The 17,326-nt window shown below is 52.0% G+C and overlaps 1 protein-coding gene across 1 annotated transcript in view; it reads left to right on the forward strand.

The window, feature by feature from the left end:
* The first annotated feature begins 920 nt into the window (after positions 1–920).
* The window catches only part of RNF220 (ring finger protein 220), a 37,077-nt gene continuing 20,671 nt past the window's right edge, over positions 921–17,326 (forward strand). Inside the window, exons 1-3 of the mRNA XM_079915545.1 lie at positions 921–1,009; positions 10,174–10,219; positions 13,742–13,843. Coding sequence (XP_079771671.1) covers positions 969–1,009; positions 10,174–10,219; positions 13,742–13,843 — 189 coding nt within the window. The 5' untranslated portion in view covers positions 921–968. The remainder of the gene's footprint in view (positions 1,010–10,173; positions 10,220–13,741; positions 13,844–17,326) is intronic.

The raw sequence follows: 17,326 nt of genomic DNA on the forward strand, positions 1-17,326 counted from the left end.
ACTGAGAAGAGCACTGCTGAAGAGGGCGGGGAGGGGAAAGCGAAGAAGCTGAAGTACTCAATTCTGGATTGTAGAGTGTCAGATTTTTGTGGGACATTCAGGCATTTATGTCCATTAGGCATTTGGATATAGGGGTCTGAAGAATACGGGAGGGATCTGGCATAGAGAAATGGATTCTGGAGTCGGCAGGGCACAGGTGGGAGTGATGGCCATAAGAATGAACAAGATCATCCCAAATGCAGAGGGAGGAGAGGAGAGGCCATGGAAGGAAGCATGGGGAAAAGTGAAGAACTGGGAGAGGACGCCACCCTGGCAGTCACCCAGGTCCTTTTCTGTCTTTCCCACTAAACTGTGAGCGCCTCGGTTTCAGGGACTAGATTGGATTATATTCTGTGTCCCCACCACTCTGCACCAAGCCTGGTTCAGTGAAGACATCAATGTTTGTTGAATGACTGCAGGAAAGAATCCCCTTTCTCCCTCTTTTCTTCCTTCTCCCGCTTTGGGGAGTGTGAAAGCAGTGAGGCTAAGGTAGAGACAGAGAGGGCCCTGGATACTCTGGGTGATGGTGTGATTAAACAAGACCTGCTTCACTAACGTGTGAAATGAAGTGATCAAGGTTTGATTGCACAGAGCATTGATTGCGTCCTGATAGATTTCCGAGAGGGGCAGCTGGCTGGGGAGGTGCCGTGCACAGCCACAGCCTCTGGAACTGCAAAGCTGAGTGATGTTCATGGGCTCTGAGACCCTCAGGCTCACCCTTCCTCTAGGCCAAGAAGCCCTAGGAGGTAGCAGCCGGCTTGGGGTGGAGGACTGGGACAAGGCACTTCCCTCCACATATAGCCCGGCTTATATGTCTGTCTCTTCTTCCCTTACCAGGTAAGAAAAAGGCAGCAGCACTGTTTGACAGCCAGGCCCCTATTTGCCCCATCTGCCAGGTCCTGCTGAGGCCCAGCGAGCTGCAGGAGCATATGGAACAAGAACTGGAACAGCTGGCGCAGCTGCCTGCCAGGTAAGCCACCTGACGGGGAGCCTGCCCGCCGGAGGCCTCCACTCGGGGTTCTGGCCAACAGGTCCCAGCCTTTTGGCACAAAGCAAGGCCCTGCTGCCATTCTCCACTCTGCTTTCAATCCTCAGCTCCACCACCTGAATGGTGCTGCCTTTCTCTTCTTGCTCTGGTTTTGGAGATGTGAGGAGAGTGATCCTCAGCCTCAAAAGGGCACAAGAGGAGCTGGAAAGGGGAGGAGCCTCAGGGCAGGGTTACGGAAGCAGGGCCCGGGCCTGGCAGCTCCCCCAGAAGTGCAGCCTGGGGTTGCCATCCACCTTCTCTATGAATCTCAAGGTCTGAAAGGTGACAATTTTGAGAACGTGCTCAGGCGTGTCCCCCCTGCTCCGCCCCACCTCCCTTGTCCCTGCCTGAAGGACTGAGCAGAGCCTCCTCCCGGGCCTTGTGGAGGAGCTATGGTTGTTAAAGGCAGCAGAGGAGGTGTGTAGCAAATTACCCCAAAGCTTAGCAGTTTAAAGCAACCATTTCATGATGCTTGTGGAATCTGTGGGGTCAGGAATTCAGACAGAGCACAGAGGGGGTGGCTTGTGTCTGCTTCATGATATCTGGGGCCCCAGCTGGGAAGACATGGTGGCTGGAAGCTGGGATCGCCTGGCTGCTTCATTCACACATCTGGTGGTTGATGTTGGCTGTCAGCTAGGACTTCAGCTGGGGCCGTAACCAAAGCACCTACACATGGCTTCTCCTTGTGGCCTGTGCTTCCTCATAGCATGGCAGCTTAGGGCTCGAAAGCAAATGTTCCGGTCAATGAGATGGAAGCTGGACCACCATTTATAACTTAGCCACAGAAATCACTTAACATCACTTCTGCTGTCCTCTCTTGGTTGAGGCAGTATTAGCCCACCCAGATTTTAGGGGCAAGGACATACACCCCACCTTTTGATGGAGAAGTGGCAAGCTTCTATTACAGAAGAGCACGTGGGATGGGAGACATGGTCATAGCCATCTTTGGGGGAAAGGGGAATACAGTCTGTTCCACTACTCCCAATCCCACCCCTTGTTCAGTTCAAGTCACCAGACTTGACTGATCTTCCTTCCTCTACCCTCTCACCTAATCCCCCGTGCAGGGTGTAGGGGACCAAAGGTGAATCAGAAATGGTCCCATGTAAGTTGGTGCAGCCAATATGGAAAACAGTATGGAGGTTCCTCAGAAAACTAAAAATAGAGCTACCATATGATCCAGCAATCCCACTCCTGGGCATATACCCAGCCAAAAGTGTAATTCAAAAAGATACATGCACCCCTATGTTCACAGTGGAACTATTCACAATAGCCAAAACATGGAAACAACCTAAATGTCCATCAACAGATGACTGGATAAAGAAGATGTGGTACCTATATACAATGGAATACTACTCAGCCATAAAAAAACAATGAAATAATGCTGTTTGCAGCAACATGGATGGACCTAGAGATTATCATACTAAGTGAAATCAGAAAAAGAAAGACAAATACCATATGATATCACTTATATGTGGAACCTAAAATATGGCACAAATGAACCTATCTACAAAACAAAAACAGACTCACAGACATAGAGATCAGACTTTTGGTTGCCAAGGGGGAGTGGGGGGGGAGTGGGGGAGGGAGAGGGATGGACTGGGAGTTTGGGGTTGGTAGATGCATACTATTACATTTAGAATGGATAAACAACAAGGTCCTACTGCACAGGGAACTATACCCAATCTCCTGGGATAAACCATAATGGAAAAGAATATAAAAAAACATGTCTCGGGCTTCCCTGGTGGCGCAGTGGTTGAGAGTCCGCCTGCTGATGCAGGGGACATGGGTTCGTGCCCCGGTCCGGGAAGATCCCACATGCTGCGGAGCGGCTGGGCCCGTGAGCCATGGCCGCTGAGCCTGCACGTCCACAGCCTGTGCTCCACAACTGGAGAGGCCACAACAGTGAGAGGCCCGCGTACTGCAAAAAAAAAAAAAAAAAAAAAAAAGTCTCTATGTGTATAACTGAGTCACTCTGATGTACAGTGGAGATTGGCACAGCACTGTAAATCAACTACACTTCCATTTAAAAAAAGAAGAAAGAAAGAAATGGTCCCACCCTCAGGAGCTCATAATAGCAGAGTAAGGAGAGCCAAGCACTAGAAACCCTGAGGGATGGAGACTGCTCTACAGGAAGAACAGGAGCTGTAGGAGCATCGAGGAGGCAGCAAACCCAGCTCGGAGCAGAGAAGGCCTCCTAAGGGAGGTGAGGCCTGGGCTGAATTTTGAAGGCCAAAATACTAGTTGCTGTGTTACAAATTCCTCCAAAAATCCATGGCTTAAAACAGCAAACACTTAATATTTTGGTTTCTGTGGGTCATCAATTCAGACACAGCTTAGTTGGGTAATTGTGGGTAGTTGGGGGTAATTGTGGCTTCTGGCTCAGTCTCTCATGAGGCTGCAGCCAGGATGTCAGCCAAGGCTGCAGTCATCTGAAGGTTTGACGGGGGCTGCAGCATCCGTTCCCAGGTTGGCTCACTCGCATGGCTGTTGGCAGGAGGCCTCAGTTCCTCAACATGCAGGTCTCTCCACAGGGCTGCTTGAGTTTCCCTGTGACATGGCAGTTGACTTCCCACAGAGGAAGTGAGCCAAGAGAAAGACTAGAGAGGAAGCCACAATGCTTTTTATGATCTAGTCTGGGAAGTCATACACTATGGCTTCTAATGTATTCTATTCTACTCACTAGAAGCAGGTCACCAAGTACAGCCCACACTCAACAGAGGAGAATCAAACACTATAAGCTGTTGAAGGAGAGAGCACCAAAGAATTTGTGGGAATACTTAAAACTACCACAGAAGACTATACTAATGATGATAATAATAATCCTGGTGAACACCGTGTGCCAAGAACTTTATATTATGTCAACTTATTTAACCTTCACGACAACCACTGAGCTAGGTAAAAATTATTAACTCCATTTTACAGATGAGGAAACTGAGGTCAGAGAGGTTAAGTGACTTCTCTAAGTTTGCACAGCCTGTGAAGTGGTAAAGATTCAGACCCAATCAATCTGACTCTGGAGCCCATGCTTTTAACCACTCCCGCCTCCCACACACACACACACACACACACACACACACACACACACACACACACGCAGGACCAGCCTAGAACAGGCAGGGAGTGAAAGAAACACTCTTCTGCAATTGAGTTCCATACCTTGGCTATGCAGGAGTGTTTCTGGGTAATTTGCTCCCAGTAGAGGACTTCTCAACAGGAACTAAGAATAGAGGCAGAGATGGAGGGACCCGCAGAGCCTTGTAATCTCAGTGCACCCCTAAGGGTCTGGAGAATGAGGGCCAAAGCTCTCTTTCTGCCTCTTCCTTGGGGGCCACGCTACAGCCTAGTCCTTGTGGCCCCATCCCTGCACTGCCCAGGGCATCCACTTCTGCCCACAGAAGTGTTCCACCCCCACCCGTGACCCTGCACCAAACACTCCTCCCTCACGTCCTCTCAGAGCATCCCCTACGTCCACACCCTTCGGCCCACGTCCATTCCCTCACCCGGAGCCTTCACATCTGCCCCGCCCCTCACCGCCATGTCTTGCGTGCCCCACTTCTGTGCCCCTCTCGTCCAGGCCCAACCCAGCACCCCCTAACCCTTGGCACGTCCCCCCTCCTCAACCCGGTGTCTGACAGCCGGACAGCGGGATCTGCACAGCAAGTGAAATTCCCGTCGGATCGATAAAGCCGAAGCGCTGGCGGCGACGGGTCGATGGTTTTATCTGTCTCGGCCCCGCGCGCCCGGCGCGCTGACAGTCCGACCGGCCGGCAAAGGCGTTCAAGGGCAGCCGCGCCCTCCGCCCCCTCCCCTCTTCTCTCCCCCCCACCTCCCTGCAGCCGCTGCACCCACCGGACTGCAGGCTGGACCGGTCCGCCGCCGCCCTTGTGATTTATCTGGATTTTTAATTGGAAAAAATTTGCGAATTAATTGATTTCAGGAACTTGCCAATTAACATTGTAATTGGGTGCGTGATAAATTCCCAAGGAGCGTGTCATCTCCCTCCGGGCTGAGGGCCGTGGCGCCTGGGTAGCTCGGGGAAGGACCCAGCCTTGGATGCCCTTGCCCCGCCCCTGCCCGCTCTCTAGGAGGCAGGAGAGGAGAAGTGGAGGTTGGGAGAGGATGTGGCACCCGGGCTCCCTCCCTCCTCCTCTTCCCGCCATCAGCGCCGAGCTTTAAGCAGGTATTTCACAGATGGGGAAACCGAGTCCTGCAGGAGGGCAAAGCTTGTGTGTGCATCACTCAGAGAGTTCTGGTCAGAGCCCAGATGAGGGCATCCCCATCCACGGCATGTGGCCAGCAGCTTCTTCCCCAGCTCTCCAATTCTCCCTTTCTGTTCCCTTCTCTCTGCTCCCCTCGCTTTCTTTGCTTTCCTCTTCTCTCCAGTTGTCCCCTCCCCTCTCTTACCCTGCCTTTGCCTCCTTTGCCCTCCTTCCCTTCCCTCAGCCTAGCCAGCTCCTGAGTCTGTGGATGCTGCTGCCAGGGTGCCTCTCCATCACCCTCCCACATGGTTGGTCCCAGAGGAGCTCTTCTGGGTGGGCCTGGTGTGTGCTCTCTGCCCCCTTCTGCCCAACAGCACAGAGCAGGCTGCTATTTTAGACACACCCAAGGGCTCACACAGAGGAGCAGGGACCTTCCAGCTCCCAAACTAGGGCTGGCTGTTTTTCACAGACACAGGCGCAAATGTATGTCCACAACATACAGGCACACGCACACAGCCCCATTCCAACACACAGATGTGCTCACACCTACCCCCTAAAAGAACCACTTCCCACATATGCTCATTCCCACAGGCACAAGGGCACACAGACACAGGAAGAAGAGTCAGAACTCCCATTGGCAAAGCACTTACACTTTTCAAAGCACTTTTCCATTAGAGATCAGAGGCTGTGCCCACACACCCTCCCTCACCCCATCTTCTACCATTCCCCCTCTCAGTCCTGCATAGGAACTCCAATAGGCCCCAGGACTCGGCTACCTAGAATGAGAAGGGCAAAGTTAGACTGAGGACAGACAGTGGAGAGCCTTCGATGCTGGAGGGTGGTCTTGGAGGTAATGGGGGAATTAGAACATCAGTGAGCTGGAGAAGCCTATCAGAGAGCTGAGCTGTAGGAGAATCACTCTGGAGGCCAGTGTGGGACATGATTTGGGGGTAGAAGCAGGGAAGCAAGTGAGGAGGTTAGGCAGGGTCCAGGGGACATGTTGTGAAGCTGATCTAGGACAATGGCAGTGGCAGTGGGAACAGAGAAGGAATAATGAGAGACTGGTGGGGGGGAGAAGCAAGAGAACTTAGCTGATTACTTGTGGGGTACTTACTAGGAAGAGCTTTCTGACTTGGGTCACAGGAAGAGTGATGATGGCAGAGGAGCAGATATCTGAAGGAAGGAGGGGACAGCGGACAGAGCTCTGGGCACGCTAAGCTTTCTCTAGGATGGTGATGGGGTGGAGACGATGTGTACAGACAGACAGGCAGGAAAATAGATGGGGGCTGAAGGCTGAAGGGTAGGTCGGGGAGTGGCCCCCAGTCTTCTCTGTGGCCTTCAAACAGGAGTTTCCACCCAGAGAGAGGAAAGAGCCTTGGATGCAGGAAGATTGCACAGAGCTGAAAGGAGGGCTTGGCTTGGTGGGGCCTGAGCTCAGAGACCTTTTCCTGGAGGCTTCCCTACTTTGAGATCTGGCCTGTAGGCTGGGAAGCAGGATCTCTGGTCAGTGCTTTAAAGGGGCTGGAAGGAGCCAGAGGGAGGCTGGGTGACTCTAGACGGGAGGCGGGGTGTGGAGATGGCAGTGCCCCCACCCCCACTTAAGCCTTATTTAAGGCCTGCCTCGGTGTTTGGTTGGGTAATGAACTAGATAAACAATTCCCCAAATAGATTAAAACGAAGTGTAACTTACAAAGGCGGCTGGTGATGATGGTTTATTCCCGGGCAGCACACCATTTCTTTATTTCCAGGGATAATTCAGTGTAAATCACCTTAATTAAAAGTGTCAGCCCAGCCCATGAATATTGTACTTAGGAACGCGTTTCCTGGGTCCCAGTTATAATTTAAAACCCATGGTTCACTAGGCAGCGAGTGACTAAGAAGGGAGGAAATCGTTGGGGGCGGGCTGTGGAAACAGGGAGGGACGAAGGCAGAGCAGAGTGGATGGGCTGGGCGGGAGCCCGGCTGCCAGCAGCTCAGGGCTCGGACTCTCTTCTCCAAGGTGGGCCCTTCGCCAGACTCCTGTGTCTGGGGGAACCAAGCACACTTGGAGGTAAGCAGGTTGCTGGAGGAAAGGTAGGGCAGTGGGGCGCTTGCTCAGGGAGAGGGAAGGAGTCTGGCGTAGTACCAGTCCAACTCGAGGGAAGGGGAAGAGGATTGCCAGGAAAAGATCCGTAGGACTGGCAAAGGGAGAGGCTGGACATCCTGGCCCTAAACGTCTCCATTTCTATTCACCAGCGCAGTAAACTAAAGCCCAGAGTCAGAAGTACACTCCCCAAAATGAAGAGAGAAAAAGAACTCAGAGCTCAGCCCTCCATCCTAACCCCTGAGTGTCTTTAGGAGGCTGTGTGGCCAACCGAAAAGCAGCACTTTGGACTCCGTCAGACATGAACTCAAATCCCAAACCCTGCATGGGCTGTGTGAGCAGAGAGGTGTCACGTAGCCTGCTAGTCAACTTTGTAAAGTTTTTGTGAAGATTTAAAGAGATGACACATCTAAAGTTCCTAGCCCATGCCTGTCATGTGTGGTGGGCACACAATAATTGTTCATTCTTTCCTCTTCTGTTTCACCCTGATCTTGCTCGGATAACACTCAGACTTCAGTCCAGGGGTCTGGCGAGAACAGTGTCATACAGTAGATGCCTCAGTTCTGCACCCGTTAAGTCCAGGAATGGGGCTGGCACAACGGCGACGTCAGCACTTGTTGACTGAGTGAAGGAAAGATAAAAGTAACAAACTCGCACCTAGCAGTTCCTCAAAAGCAGCTCAGTTTCCTCTCTGTATCCCTGGTGCCTGGATCAGGAGCAGGACCATGGGGACCATTTATGAACAAAATGGCACTGACTGGAACCCAGTCTGGTGGTCCTCTCCTGCCTGTGATGCCCCCACTGTGTGATCAGACAGGCAGACGGCTGTTTTTTGTTGTTGTTTGTTTTTTCAACATTTTGGCCACGTCCCGTGGCGTGTGGGACCTTAGTTCCCCGACCAGGGATTGAACCTGCGCCCCCTGCAGTGGAAGCTCGAATCTTAACCACTGGACTACGAGGGAAGTCCCCAGACAGCTGTTTTTACACTCAGATCTTAGCCTCAGCCTGCTGCTGCCAAGCCTTCTGGACCCTGCACTGTGATGTACGTGTCTGCTTGTGTGGGTGTGTATCCATGTGTGTCTACATTTGTGGGTGCACGTGTCAGGTGTGTGTTGGCGCACGTGGGTGTCTGTGCATGCTTGTGTGGATGTGGGCACAGCTCTTCATCCAGGCCTGGGTGACAGTTGTGAATGTGTTTTTAAGGACACATCTCTGGGAACAGGACTCTGTGTGCCTGCACCTCTTCGTGCATGTCTGAGCCTCCAGGTGTGACCACACGTTGACAGAATTATAGACAATGGATATGTGTGTATCTGCCTTTACACCAGGGTTTCTCAACCTCAGCACTACTGACATTTGGGGCTGGATAATTTTTTGTTGTGAGGGTCTATCCAGTACCCTGCAGGATGGTTAATCCCCTCTACCCACTCCATGCCAGTAGAAAACTCCCCGCCCCCACTTCTGACAATCAAAAATGTCTCCACACGGGGCTTCCCTGGTGGCGCAGTGATTGAGAGTCCACCTGCTGATGCAGGGGACACGGGTTTGTGCCCCGGTCCGGGAAGATCCCACATGCCGTGGAGCGGCTGGGCCCGTGAGCCACGGCCGCTGAGCCTGCGCATCCGGAGCCTGTGCTCCGCAACGCGAGAGGCCACAACAGTGAGAGACCCACGTACTGCAAAAAAAAAAAAAAAAAAACAAATGTCTCCACATGTTGCCAATTGTCCCCTGGGGGGGCAAAATGGCCCTGGGTGAGAACTCTTACTTTATCCAAATCTGCCTATGCCTTTGCTCACATATTGGGTGTGTCTATACCTGACCCAGTGTGTGTTCCCTGTGTATACACCACCCGTGTGTGCCCGGGTGCGTCTTTTGTGCTGTGTGGATCTCTCGGGTGTGCTCTACCTGTACACCTTGTATGTGCATCTGTGTGGGGACCCTATGTGAATTGGCTGTATTGCCTCCTGTGTGTATCAGCCAGCGCCTCTGTGTGCATGTAATATTTCTGTGTGCGTGACAGCACGTAAGTGAACGTGTGAGCACAGATGTGGTGAGCACAGTCGGGGTGGCAGGGAGGGAGGGCCAGGAACAGGGATATTAATGTTTCTGAAGTGGATCTGATTTGATACGTCTTGTTCCATTGTCAGCATCTGTTTAGCGGGGATTTGTAATACTTCGTGGCTCTGGATCACTCATGCTTAGCGCAGGATTTGGCCTTGCATACCAATTTTGTTATTAAACACAGTCCTCGCCTCCCCCACAGCCCATCCATCACCTCCCACCCCTGCTCCCCCCACTCTGAGCCGCCCACTGTATTTCAGGGCCCAGCTACCGCCCACCTGCCGCGCCTGATGCCGGAGGGCCTGGGGCTGACAAATTGAATCAGGGGGAGATCATTCCTGGCCTAACGCAGTTTGCAGCATGTTGGAGGGAAAATTGACAAGAGCCATGTCAGTTCTATCACCCCAATCCCATAGGAGCTAAGAGCAGGCTGAGGACTGGGTTGGAAGGAAGGGGGCAGGACAGGAAGAATCCTCAGGGCTGATAGGAGCAGTCAGGTAAAGCCCCTTTCCTCAGATCCACGAGACAGCCTACCATGCCTAGTGTCAGTACCCCTGCCCAGGAGCCCACTCTGGCCCCTGGCCCCTGATGGAGGCTGAGTGAGGCAGGGCCAGCTGGGGCTGAATGGGCTGGGTGGAGCTTGGCTGAGGGGGGCTGGGCTAGGCTGGCTATGTCTTCTCTCCTTGGGATCTTCTTCCTATTCTACTCTTACACGCCCTGGGCAGCAAGTGGAATGGTCACCCTGTTCTCTTCTTTCTTGGCAGTAAGAATTCCCTTCTGAAGGATGCCATGGCTCCAGGCACCCCCAAGGTAGGTGGACAATTGTGTTTTCCTCCAGCCCATCCTAACCTAAGCCCACTCAGAACTGGTTCTTGAGAAAAAGGAGCTCTTCTTGGATCCCCAGCTGTTTTCAGGGTTTGATCGTCAGCCTGAGGCCTCGGGCTGCCCTGTGCACTTGAATACATATGTGTATACATGTGAGTAACAGTATGCTCACCTGACTTTCTCTTCTAGTCAGGATGGGGTCAAAGCCAAGAATGACCTGGGGGTGTGGGGGGACCCAGACACTAAGTCTGGGGAGACTCAAAGGAGGAAGGTGAGCTGTAGCAGGTAAAGAAAAATATAGAAGTGCAGGTCAAGACAGGTGGTGCAGGGCCTTAGAAGCCAGACCATGGGGTGTGTGCATGTGCTTTGTCCCGAGGGCAACAGGGAGCCAGAGAGGATGCTGGGCTCTTTTGGGGAGACAATCTGACCCTCTGAACAGACACTATGGAAGGGAAGCTTGAAAGCATCAGATGGAGAAAGGAAGAGTTAAGGACAAGTGGCTCAAAGGAAGGGCCAGAGGCCTCAGCAGGATGACATGACTTGTACCAAGAACTCCCATAGGTGGCCACACAGGTAGATGGTACTGCATCCCCAAAGGTGGTGATGTTTTGAGGGAGTGGGGACCTGGGGTTGGAGGACTAAACGCTCACTCACTGAGTGTCCTCTCCCCCACCCCTCAGTAAGGTGGCATCCTGTCTTATAAGTTCTCACAATGACTTGTAAAAGCAGAAATCCTCAGCCCTTTCTACCGGGAGTGAGGAATGAGTGCTGAATGGATACATTTTTTTTTTTTTGGCTGCGCCACATGGCTTGCAGGATCTTAGCTCCCCAACAAGGGATTGGTCGAACCCTTGGCAGTAAAAGTGCGGAGTCATAACCACTGGACCACCAGGGAATTCCCCAGAATGGATGAAATCAGTAAGGGAGTGTGTGTGGAGAGATCAGAGCAGAAGCCAAGAAGAGAGTCTGGGACTCCTGTGCTGGGGGTCAAGAGAAGGTCCCAGAGCCAGGGAAGGAGCAGAAGAGGAACAGTGACGAGTGAGGAGGGGCACAGGAGAGCATGGTGTCCCAGGATCCTAAGAGAAGAAAATTCCAAAATGTCTGGGCTGGTCAGCAGTCAAGCAGAAAAGGGCTAGAGAAGGAGGCCATTGTATTTAGAAGTCTTAAAAGCACTGGTGACCTCTGAGAGAGCAGTTTTGGGAAAAGGAGCCAGAATGACAATCTTACTTCCAGGGGGTTGGCCTGTCTCCCCTGCAGGCCCTTCAAAAAGGTGGGAGTGGACTCCACATTTTCATTCAGGAATCACTCAACACAGCAAGCTGGACAGAAGAGGGGCAGGGAACCTAGCCCAGCCCTGGACTGATGCAGGCCCTGGCCAAGGAAGCAAAGCCCTCCCAGCCCTAAAGAGAAAAGGCGCTGGGGGACAAGTGGGGGGCCACACTGGCGGAGCTTGGCCCAGGCTGCAGTCGCCAGTGGCTATGGTTAAGGCAGGCAGGTCACGGACGTGCTGCCAGGTCAGCCACAACCACTGACCCCTGACACCTGAGCATGGCCGGCAGGCTGGGGACTGGACCCCAGTGAGGCCTGTGTTCAAAGCACAAACACAGACACGATCCACGTCCACACCTGGTTCCCCACATACACAGATGCACACCCACTTGGCCCCGTGAGAATACTCATACAGGAAGTCTTAAATATGTGCAGATTCCTGCAACCACCAACGCGGGCTCATTGATAATCAGACTTAGAGGCAAGGGCCACCGCTCACCCACTTCTAGATATAGGCTCACGCCCCCAAAGCTGCCTGTCTCAGGGTCTGTCCTCAGCCTGGAATGGGGCTTTAGGGAAGCAGGTCATGGGTAGAAGAGGCACGAGGTAGAAGGTTCAAGCAAGAGACTGAGAGGACAGGGAGGAGGGAGGGAGGAGGAGGAGAGGGCGAAGGGGCCTCAGACAAGATTGATGGCCTCGTTGCCATTAAGAAAAAAATTAGCCGGTGGCGGCTATCATATTAAAGGGTGAAGAAGCCGTGAATTATTTTCTTAAAGATCTTATCGCTTACAATGATAATTTTACCTTCCAAAAGGCCACTTTTAATGAGGCGAAGAGCCAGGCAAAAAGTCATGATTTAATGTGGGGATTTTTTTTTCAAAACACATTTTACTGCTTTTTGGTCCATGTTTAAAAAGCGCCAGTGACCTTTTTTTATTCCGCTTGCCCCAGGTGTAATGCTGAGGCCTCTCAGGGCTTCTAACCTAGAGAGAATGAAAGAGAGCACACAAGCGTGAACTTTCTCATGATGGGGGGGCAGGGGCCCCACGATGCTTCCCCTCCTCAGCATCCTCCTTGGGACCAGAGAAGGAAAGGCCATTGCCTGAAAGCCTCTTTTCCGAGCTGGGGGCCAAGGCACCCACTCGGCCTCCCACTGGGCCTGGGTAGGTGAGGAAGGGGCTCCAAGTTGCAGGGAATCCCATCCCAGTCCCTGCCTGGCCTCTGCCCTCCTCTGCTCTTGTGATGAGGCCGAGTCAGGGAGCCCTGCCAGACCAGCAGCTGCCCCCGCTTCCCAGGGCCCTCGCCTGAGGATGTGCAGCGTGGCCACCGCATGCAGGTCACATCCTAAGGCTCAGTCGGAGATGAAGGATAAATGGCTGCTCCATCTTTCCCAAATTGCTTTCTTTGGGCTGTCAGTGGCGATTTGGCATGGTTTTCTAAGCTGGGGAGGCCTCCTAGGGAATTGTATGCTTCCGGCTCTGGGCTGTGCAGGCTGGAAAAGGTGGGGGGGGGGGGGGAAGTATGGATTGCTTTCAGGCCTCCAGGCCCCAGTTTGCAGTTGAACAGGCCTTGGCAAGAGGCAGCAAGAGCAGGCTGAACGTGCCATGTGGTATTTAGAATTGCGGTGCTCGTGTACAATTTAAAGCAGACAGTTTATTAATCTAAACTGCGGGCATATGTAGAAGAGCCCATGCAGGATTGACATGGGGGGATTAATTTTGCTGGGATTTTTGCTGGGGTCATCGCCACAGCACAGGGATAAATGGAGCCAGTGTACATCCCTAGCTGCACGAAGGAAACTCTTACACACTATTTAATTTACTGTCTCCATAGCGGGGCTGCCACCAGCCTGTATTAGGGGCAGGCAGGGCAGCAGGGATGTGGCTTTACCCCCAACCCTTCAGAGGGGTCCCAGAGTCTGCTCACTATGGGAGAACAAAGCCTATATATAGTCTCAGCCCACTGGGAGGCCTGACCCACTGGGACAGAGATTCGCTGGGGTGGAAGAGGTTGGACCCTCTCCAGGGGTCTCCACCCATCCCTAGGATCAAGCTATCCTTTCCCACAACCAGACTCTGGGGGGCCTGACCACATGCCTTCAGAATCTCAAGCGGTCTCTACCCCTCTGCCCTCCTTTTCTCTGCCTCTATCCCAAAAGCTCCATAGGACTGGACACTCTAGGGAACTGACTGTAGGTCTCATTCAGCCTGAGGCCACGTGTCCTTTTTCTTCTTCCAGTCCCTCTTGTTGTCTGCTTCCATCAAGAGGGAAGGAGAGTCTCCGACAGCATCACCACACTCGTCTGCCACCGACGACCTGCACCACTCAGACAGATACCAGGTGAGGAGGGGTAGGATGGGCCCTGCCTTATAGGGCAGGCCTGGGGCTAACTCCTCCCATCCTCAGGATACAAGGGGAAAGGCCTGAACTGTGTTTGGTTCCCTCTGTGTCTAGTGCTTCTAACTGAACCGAAAGGCACAGGTGTCAGGGAATGTGCCGTAAATAGATGGATTTTAGGGAGAGATGCCAAGGTCACCTGGGCTCAGGTGGGCTCTTTGGGAGAGATGCCAAGGTCACCTGGGCTCAGGTGGGCTCTTTGGAAGCATCCCAGCCATCTGGAGGTCTCCTCTAGGGTTCCGTTGAGAGAGAGAGACAGAGAGACAGAGAGAGAGAGAGAGAGAGACAGAGAGAGAGAGAGATTGCCTGTGAGTGCCTTGGGCATAACTACACAATCCTAAAACATCAGAGCAGGAGGGGGACCTAAGGGTAATATCCCAGCTTATACAGACCTTATTTGTGGTAGGAAGGAGAAGGAGCTTCCCCCAGAAGCTTCTGAGGAGAGACAGAGCCCTGCCTTCAGGAGCCCCAGTCAGAGGGCAGAAAACAGGGCTTGCTCTAAGGAACATGCTATCCAAATGGCAGCATGGCTTCTCAGGGAGCCCTTATGTGAACAGGGAAACACAGCCCTGACTAATGCAAAGAGACAAGGCAGCAGGGACCTATCATCTGGGGTAGAGAACCAGGGCCACTGCTGGTACACAGGAAGCCTTTCTTGGAATTCGAGGTCTTCTCTCTGGGCACTTTTTCCTCCTAGCTGACACAGCCTGGCGTCAGGGTGCAGAGTTTGGTGAGTGGAATACGGAGTGTGGGCTGTACACCAGCTTCAACTAGCACCTCCTCTGCTGGATGCCCTTGTCTGGGACTCAAACTGCAGAGCCCAAAGTGCCAGCCCTGGGGAGGGATCCCTGCTCTTGCGAGCCCTGGTTTGAGAAAGGCAGTCAGTCCTCACCCAAACAATCCTGATTCAAGATGGAGAAATGACCCAACTCTAGGGGATTCTGGGATAGGGAGACAAGGCTCCATCCCAGAGAATTCTATCCCAGAGGGAGACAGAGCCCTGCCTTCAGAGGCGGATCCTCTCTATTTCAGCCCCAGCATTCAGCTCCACTATTTGTTGAACTAGGGGAAGAGTAACCATCAGGCATAGGCATGGCATGCTAGGCATAGGCTAGGTGTGCAAAGGCATGGCACCAAGGCCTCTGTGATTTAGAGTCAACCTTTCCAGCTTCCATTTCTAATACTGCCTTCCGTGAATCCTGTGTGCTGTGCTCACCAGATGAATGCTAACCACTCATTGGCTGTGCCACTCCTTTCTTGCCTCTCTGCTTTTACACATGCTGCTTTTAACCGGGTTATTTTACCCCACCCCATCAAATTTCTATTTATCCCTCAACAACCTGCCCAACTTCCCTCTGCTCCAGGAAGCCTTTCCGGATTAGCTTTCTCTTCTCATGACCCCTTCATGCCCATGTTATTGCCCTGATCATCTTATATCAACACCCATTTAAGTATGTTTCCATTATCTTCTAGTATATAACAATCCATCCCAAAACTTAGTGGCTTAATACAACTTATAATCTCTCATGATTTCTCACGATTCTGTCAGCTGAGTAGGCCTTTCCTCATTCATTAAGCTCATTCAGCTAGAGGACTAGCTGGCCTAGAAAGTCCAAAATGGCCTCACCACATGTCTGGGAGATTAGGGACCTTGGTTTTCTTCCATACGGCCGATCATCCTCCAGGAGGTTAGACTGGCTTCCTTACTTGGCAGTCTCAGGGCAGTGTCATGCCAAGAGGGCGAAGGCCAAAGCTGAAAGGCCTCTTGAGGCCTAGGCTCTGGAACTCACAAAGCTAACACAATCAAGGGATGAGGAAATGCAGCTCTTTGATAGGAGGAGCTGCAAAGAATTATGAACATACTTAATCTATCATGATGAGCCTGACTCTTGCACTAGACTGACAGGCTCGCCAAGGCCCCTTCTTTGCTCCCTTCCTTTACTCAAACACTTATCTAGTACTCACTCATGCTCAGCCCAGGCTCCCTGCCTTCACGGGGTTAGATGTGCAAATAGATAATTACAGCCCAGTGTTTTAAGTGCTATGAAAGAGAAAATCAGAGTAAGATTCACAGAGGAGGTAATGACTGAACAGGATGAGTAGGAGTTCACTTTGGTGGACCAGGAAGAAAAGATATTCCAGATCAAGGCAACACTATGTATGTGCAAAAGGCAGAGAGGTGTAACACAGAATGATGTATTTGGGGACCCACTAGCAGTTCAGTTTTGTTAGAATGTAAAACACAAGGGGAACTGGTAGAAAGTGAAGCTGGAATCCCCTGATCTTTACACAACACCTGGCATGTAGTAGTTGCTCAATTATGTTGGACTGTTTTTAAAAAATCATCAAACTTGGCCCTGAAATCAGGAGGTACTGGTTTCTGGTTTGGATTCCCATTTCCTTAGCCCCTGCTGGGTTACCTAACCCTTTAACCATTACCTCACTTTACCCTCATAGCAACTGTGCAAGCTAGGATTCATTGCCCCCAATTTATAGCTAAGGAAACAGGCCTAGAGAGAAGAAGTGACTTTTCTAAGAGCACATATATTATAAGTAACCAAGTCAGGATTTGAACTTGAGTTTGTCTGGCCCTGAATCCTAGATTGTTTCTCAGCCCTGCACTGGGCTTAGGGGCTTCCCTCATAAATATCCTCCTCCCCACCCCACGGATTTCTCCTGCATGCCAGACCCTGTTACTGGATAGAGATGACCTCCCAAGTAGAAGGGACAGGTCTGTAAACAGTCAAAATATCCAAGTTCAAAGGAAAGCCAAGGGACTGTGAAAACTCAGAGGAAGCAACTAACCCAGCCCTGAGGGAAAAGCGAAGTCATCCCAGAGTCCTGTAGGATGAACAACAAACAGTTATCCAAGCAGGGAATATGGGTGCATGGAGAATAATATAGCCCAAAGTCCAGAGTATGGGGTGCTCAAAGAGCTACAGGTGTGTCAGGAGGGAAAAAGGAGAGAGCAGGAGTGGCAGAAGAAGAGTCTGGAGAAATAGGCAGAGCACGTCAGAGACGACCTGTATGCCACGGTGCAGATCTCAGTGGAGAACCACTAAAGGATTTAAAGGGGAGAAGAAAGAGGGTCAATTTTGCATGATACAAAGATCACACTGCATGTACAGTGGAAGATGGGTTACAGGGAGAAAAGCTGGAGATGAGAAGGCCAGATGGGAGACAGCTGCAAATTTACAGAGCTCCTAAGATTATGAACCAGAGCAAGGACATCCAAGATAGGTATAGTCACTGAAGAAACACGCAGGGATGGCTGGCCTGTGCCCAGCGCTGTGCCGGGCTCTGGCTTCACCCAGGACTCACACATGGCCCCATACCTGGAGTGGTCAGCCCACCGACAACCATTGGTACAAGCCATACTGAGAGTAGAGATGGAAGTAGAGAGGAAATGATATTTTTCGGTTAGGC

The sequence above is a fragment of the Stenella coeruleoalba genome, assembly GCF_951394435.1.
Source record: "Stenella coeruleoalba genome assembly, chromosome: 1".
NCBI classification, from domain to species: Eukaryota; Metazoa; Chordata; class Mammalia; order Artiodactyla; family Delphinidae; genus Stenella; species Stenella coeruleoalba.